General features: G+C 33.1%; 1 protein-coding gene across 4 annotated transcripts in view; it reads left to right on the top strand.

The window, feature by feature from the left end:
* The window catches only part of LOC109824299 (sphingoid long-chain bases kinase 1-like), a 22371-nt gene extending 18570 nt beyond the window's left edge, over positions 1-3801 (top strand). For 3 of the 4 annotated variants that reach the window (XM_020390881.1, XM_020390873.1, XM_020390866.1), the window contains exon 9: positions 3271-3801. In XM_020390881.1, coding sequence (XP_020246470.1) covers positions 3271-3420 — 150 coding nt within the window. In that variant the 3' untranslated portion in view covers positions 3421-3801. The remainder of the gene's footprint in view (positions 1-3270) is intronic. The other variant, XR_002242604.1, reaches the window with a different exon arrangement.

The following is a 7326-nucleotide window of genomic DNA, read 5'->3' as shown; positions in this document are numbered from 1 at the left end:
ATAAGTTGGGCCAAGTGGGATAATTGTTCTAATGGAATAATTTTATCCCTTTGGAATATTTTGAGTGGGGTAAACCAAGGCAAGTTGGGATAACGAGACATTTTGAAGCTTTGATTTGACAATAAGTAGGATAATTGATAATGTGGCATCTTAAGAAAATATAATATTTATTTATCAGTTAAGTCTGAATTAATTTATCCAATTAGTTTAGTATATGTTTTAGTATTTTATTATATTATAATACATTATTTTACTTTATACTAAAATATAATATGTCATTTTATAATTACTAATTAATCGTAACTATGTTTAATGTTATTAATTAATATATTATATTATATTATATTAATATGATATATTATATAATAATTGATGTAATAGATGAACAATATATTTATTATAGTATTTCAATAATATAATATTTAATTTAATATAAATGTAAGTGTTATAATATCTTTAGTTTATACAATATAATATTATTTATAATTTTATATTATTATTAAAATATAATACTATATTTTATGATAATTACTATAATTTAAATGGGATAATTGATGACATGGCTCCTTATTAAAATATAATATTTATAATAACTGTAATATACTATCAAGTGTAATAGAAAATAATAAATTATTATATAAATTAAAATATTTTATATAATAGAATATATTATCATATTAAATTTTATTATAATATAATTAATATATTATTATATTAAATATATAAGCACTAAATTATGATGCAATATTTTATATTATAAAAATACTACAATTATATTTTTATTCTAACTAATAAGATATATATCAAATAATATAAAGTAATTTTATAATAATATAATACTAATATGTAATAATGATGTATAATAATATTATATTAGATAATATTATATAATATTTTATTACCTTAAGTTATAGTAGAATTTTATAATATAATATAATTAAGATATATTATATATTATAATACAATTAACATATGTTAGATTTTGCTTAATTAATGCTTCAAAATTATCTCACTTTCTCCATGATTGTCCCAAAGTTAAGAATGTGGTAATTTTTGGAGGTTGATACAAAAAGTGTGTATAGAAGTAGGATAAGTTTGGGAAAAGTGGGGGTAATTGTCCCAATCTCATTGTCCCAATGAAAAAAACCTTATAGTGAAATCCCCATCCCATTGTCCTAATGAATAACACCATAAAGTAAAATCTAAAAAATTATCCCACGTACCCTAGAATTACACCAACCAATAAAACCCCATTAAATCATTTCTCATACACTTCTTGGACGCATATTCTACACTTCACATCCACTTCCTAATGCTCGTAGGATGTAGGTCGGGTTTCGAATTATTATCTAAAGGGTCGTTTAGGTGTCTAGTTCAAAGATAATAATTTTCCAATTTTAATCCACATAATAAAGGAAACATAAAAATATTGTAGTAGTTTCAATTCTCATAACACGTGAATGGAAAACAATGTTGATCTCATCTAAATTATTAATTTCAATATTAGTTTTTGTATGTGTATATAGATATTTATATAGCCATGTCCCCGTACCCTACATTTACAAATGTGTTAGTGTCCCGTAGCCCTATCCATACGTGCACCCATACCCATACCTGTTTCCATGCAGCTTAGGTCATGACCAACGTTGTAACCCTACTAGTCGGTTCAAGCGGGACTGGAACTTCGCAGCTGGATTGACTGGTTTTAGTGTCGACTCAGACCATCTGGTCCATGCAAATAATTGTCTGACCTAGTTTAGTGTAATAACAGTTGTTTAGAATGAGATTTTGACCTGGGCGGATATGGAAATAAAATAATGAGCCAAATGCAGTAACCAATAAAATTTCCAATTTGGAACGAAGTGCCAATTGGGGGAATTAATTTTTCCCAGCTTATGTTTTGTCTTGAAAGGTTTTACAATAGAACTTATCATCACGTTTTCCTAGACTCTTTAATAATGGTATAGGGAATTCGGAAGAGATGAATTTAAGCCCGCATGACTATGGTAGGCCTACTGATGCCTTCTATTCGAATCTTTGAAGTTTTGCGTGGAGGTCATCTCTTGTTGCCATAGTAATCTTGAACCAACCTAGTGAGCTAGCCTCTAAAATTACTGTTGCCTTGGGAATCTTTCACCAACCTAGGGAAAAATTGGCAGAGACATATTGCAAGTTGTGAGAACTTGTTCAATTCTTTTGGGAAGCTATTTCAAATTTGTGTTTTATCTGTATCCAAACCCATTTATTTCTGATTTAAAAAAGGTTGGAAGATAAGGATGCCAAGGTTTGACCGGAACCACCTGATCTGGTTGTTTGGTTCTCTGAAAATGCCAGAAAAGGAATGACTGCGAGCAAAGTAGACCATGCTGCCAAGATCACGTGAACCAAATGGTTTGTGCAAGCACGATAACCTTTTTTTATAAAATGGTTGTTGGCTCCATCTAGGTATCACTCACCGAAAGGATTTGGACCCAAGTTCAAAGGCCAAATTACGATCTTTGCTCCGAAAAGAAGAAGAAGAAGAAAATGTTGGCTAGAGGAAATCCAGCCTTGGCCAGTTTAGGAGGAGCAACATTTTGTAGTAAGCTTTACTCCAAACAATTGTGATGTACAAGCATGAGAGTTGGTGTAGGCTAAACGTGGCCACCCATTTTCCGCATGTCGCGCTATCTGGTGAGCCAGGCACCCGTTATGCTTATTCCAACTCAGCTATGTAACTGACTAGTGTCTCTATTAAAATTTCACTGCACCAAAACTTTAAAGTTATGGTAAGGGTTGAAGGATTGTAGCTTTGTGTGCTAACATGTCCTTATTGGTATGGTGCCTTTTTAGTGGGCTAAAACCTAGACTTACGCCATGGTATTTTCTAAATTTGGTTTAAATGTGTCTGGTGAGACTTGAACCTGGATTACTCTAATCTCATGTTAAAGTGTCTTCTATTGCACCAAAAACATTGAAGTTATAGTGAGGATTGAGAGTTATTAAGTTTTTACTTTCGACTGTCTCCATCCATTGGACCCAGTTCAAGTAACACGGTTGGACCCTAAGAAACTGAATTGTACAGTTCAGCGGCTGGTCAGTTCTGACAACATTTTCCCGGCATGCTTATCTGTGTCATGCATTCAAATTTTTACGGGCAATTACTGGTTTGCTAAGTTTGGATCATAGCTAACTCTCTTATCCTCTATTACCACTTCTATAAGTAAACTTGAACTGTAAGCATAATACTTAGCTGCTCTCTTGCATAGTAATATTCCTTTCTTTATTCAGGTGAAATCTGTGAAGCTCAAGGCCTCCGGAAACAATCAGAAGGGGTGTGGAATTGATGGGGAACTTCTTAAAATGAATGGCCAAGTCATGTGTTCTTTGCTACCTCAACAATGCAGATTGATGGGGCGTCCAGTAAAAGATCCTATATAGCTTTGAGACTTAGCATATTTTATCAAATGTGTCTGCTTTATTTCACTTCCTGCAACTTTGAAAGGTGTAGTAGTGAAACACGCAGAGCATCTTCATTTTGATGCGCCGAATTCTTTGATTCTGAGGCTTCTGTATATTACGTGCTTGTCCATTCTGATTTTTCTTCCTTTTTGTCCTCTTGATCGGTGTATTGTTTGCTTCGGCTGTTTGGTCCATTCCTTGTAGGGTTTTGGGGATTTCATTTGTCTTCAGAGTTCCAATGAAGACGCTTGTATTATAGGAGCCTTTTAGTACATGAATTTTCTATTTATTGTATTGCATCTGGAGCTGAGCATTCATGTTGATGCTATATATATAAAGTATTTGTCATATTTATTTCAAGTTGTGATAGCTGTTTATCATTTCTTCCCTCCCTCTGTTATCTTACCTGCTGATTTACATTATACGAATTTTCCATTTTGCTTAAATCAGACGAAAATTCACTTTGGTTCTTGTCCTCCATATTCTTGTTTCTTTCATCTGTTGATGGCCTTCGTAAGACAATCCGAACACTGCCGTAGTGTGAAACTAAAATGTTTCTTCTTCGTAGAAATTGGGAGCTAGTCTGTTGCTCTGATCCTCGATTACCAGTTCCCTCGTGATGAATCAGTCTGCCGCTGTGCTTTCTGCTAGAATTCACAAGGAATTCAAGATAAATTTTTTCCGCCTTTTCCCCAAAAACACAATGTTGGTATTCTCAAGCAAGCCATTAGAATTCCAAACCTCTGAACACAGTAGAAAAAGAAGTCTACATTCCGCACATACTGGCGGTAAAGACTTGCACTGACTTGTAAAATCAAAATTATAACCAATTTTAACTAAAATCATCCGAAGGGTACGACCCTGTCAGAGATCACAAATAATCTACTTGTATATCAAATACCTTACATTATGGTAGAGAATATTAGATGATACCATAATGCTAATCTGCCAACAACCTCTATTAACCATGAAAATACATTGCCTGTAGCAAAGTTCCCTACTCTGGTGATGATGACATCAGCCCTAGCCTCAAGCTTCAATGTGTTGGTCTTTTTGTTTTGATGATGTTTTAACAAACAATTTATGACTAATATTGTTTGTCTAGTGTTTATGTTTTCTTATTTATTCTAGACAAACAATGTGTTGGAGGTTGGATGGATTACGCCATAACGATCATATCAAATAGAGGTTAGCGGAAATAGTGGAGTGAAGCCATTGCACATTCAAGTCATATACAAGATCAAGCTTCATCCGCATCCAAGACGAGCTCTATTGAAGATCTCATAGCTTGGGTATATTAGTTTAGATTTATACTTTGTGTGTTGGTATTTAAAGCTCATATACACACACATTCACGTTTTTGATTTTCAAGTTTATAAATATGAAACTAATAGTTATATACATATCCATATATTCTAGTTTTCTATTTATCGATTTTGTATTTGGAAAATAAATGTGTTTAAGATAATATTGTATAGTATATACATTTTTATGAAAATTGTGTATTCTTGTTTTTGGACTTAACAATCTTTATTTATATATTTAATTAACTCTATAAAATCATTTTACAAGGTTTTAAAATATTGTTTAAGTCAAAATGTCAAAAACAAGTATATTTAGTTTTCATGTTTTCGACTAGTTTTGAAAAATCATGAGTTTTCACTATTGGGAAGTGCAATTCCAAAAATTCTATTTGTAACATGTTCATTACCATGTTTATAAACATTTCTCAAAGTTTTACATTTTTTGGAATTTATTTACTATTTTTTAAAGAGGTTTAAAAATTAGTTTTACTATTCATTTCAGGCTGATAAATTGTTTTCAGTCGACCGATGGATTTTATCAGTCGACTGATGAACTCGCCTGGAACTGCTAAAAGTTTCTGTTTTTTCGACTGATAAACTATCTGTCGTCTGATGAGGTCATCAGTTGACTGAGGAGATCTTCAGTCGACCGATGAACTGTGAGCTGCCTGTAACGGTTAGCTCATCAGTCGACTGATACTGTTTATTAGTTGACCAATGGCTAGTTTTCTAGATTTTTAGGTTTTCGCTTATTGTCTTTTTTCTTGGTTTTCTTTTGGTTTTGTGGCTTGTTCTATGATCCTATATATACCCCATACCCTCTAATTTCTGAGGGTAATTAAGAGAATGTTTTAAACAAATCAAAAGAGAGTTTTTAAACAAGTTTAAAAGGTGTTTAAAAGTTTGTTTAAGTTTTGTTTTGAGTTTGTTTTGTGAAAAAATTTTCACAAGAGGAAGAGGAGATTATCCATTCTTATTTGGGCGTCAATCTACATCCCTCCACTCTTGTTTTAGTGAAGTTTTCTTAAACTCATTATCTAGCTTGTTTATGCTTAATTTGTCATATTTATTTTTGCTAGATTAAATTGAGTTTATATTTGATTTTACTCTTTGTTTACACACACAACCTATTGATCTTTTAGTATTTCATACATAGTATATTTAGGGTTGTGAGATTGTGTTACTTAGAGTGTGAGCTTACATTGTGTTCTCATCTATTATAGAGAACAAATTATTTTTATTTAAGCTTTCATTGTGAGATACACTTTGTAATACACTTTGTAATACACTTGTACATCGAGAGAAGCGTGTGTTGAGAGATGAGGTCCGTTCCAAGAGGAGTGACGTCGGTAGTAAAGCTTAGAGAGAGGTCTTAAATTCAAGCACTTGAGGAAGGACACGGGCTAGAGACCAACACTTAGAGGGTGTAGAGTGTGATTGCAAGAGTGTGTATTGTGAAAGTTTTCGGTGAGCTAGAAAACCAAATTTGTGAGGTGTAAACGTTTTTGGGTGAATGTTGAAAACCCAATTGTGTAGTGGATTCTTATCGGGAGTGGGGAGCGGAGACATAGGTCAGAAGGACCGAACTCCGTGATCATATCGTGTGTTTGTGTTTGCCTTGGCGTATTTCTTTTGTGCCTTGCTATATTCCATATCGCCATTGATTCATGTTATTTCACCATTGTTTATATTGTATTTCTTTGTATATAATTGTTGTATATCATTCTTGCTAGGATATACTTGTTAATTAGTTTTAATTGGTATTATTATCAGATTAGATTAGCATAAACCCTATTCACCCCTTCTAGGGTTCTTTCAATTGGTATCGGAGCTTGGTGCTCTTGATTAGAGGCTTAATCGCCTAGAGTCAAAGTTCCTTGTTCTCATATTTGTGCTAATTGGATATGAATGGAGCATCTTGTTTAGGCTATGATCCTAGTGTTGCTCCTAAATTCAATGCTTTTCCCTATGCTCAATGGTGTTTTAGATTTAAGCTATTTGTTAGATCTAAAAATATTAATTTGTGAGAAGTCATTGATCATGCTTATGTTATGCCCTTTGGAGAAATCCAAGTGGAGCAAAAATGATAAGAAAATATTTACTATGAATAAGCTTGTTTTAGAATTTTTATTAAATGCATTTGATTCATCTATGTCTAACAAGCTTGATTCTTTTGATAGCGCTTATACATTGTGAAAATTCTTAGAAGCGCATCAAGGAAACTTAGAGGAGATCCGATGAGCTTTGGCGGCTTCCTCTTCAAGTTCTATTGGAGCATCACCATCAAGCACACGTCCACCAGGGGATAACCCTAGTGTGGTAAGCAATTTCGATTCTGAAAGTGAACTTTTAATTAATGAACTCGCTTGTGCATATCACTGTTTTAAATATCGGCCGATAATCGATATTATCGGCCGAGTTATCGGATTTGGGAGCTCTCCGCTAGGATAAATTGGATTTTTAATCGGTTATCGTTTTTCTAGGTTTATCGGCGATTTATCGGCGTTATCGGCACTTATCGGCCGATAAGTAAGACTTTTTTATCGGGATTATCGGGATTATCGGCTCATTTTGACTAACA

Source organism: Asparagus officinalis, chromosome 1, assembly GCF_001876935.1.
Source record: "Asparagus officinalis chromosome 1, Aspof.V1, whole genome shotgun sequence".
Classification (NCBI taxonomy): Eukaryota; Viridiplantae; Streptophyta; class Magnoliopsida; order Asparagales; family Asparagaceae; genus Asparagus; species Asparagus officinalis.
The sequence above is the reverse complement of the archived record's forward strand: the minus strand, read 5'-3'. Positions and strand labels throughout refer to the sequence as shown.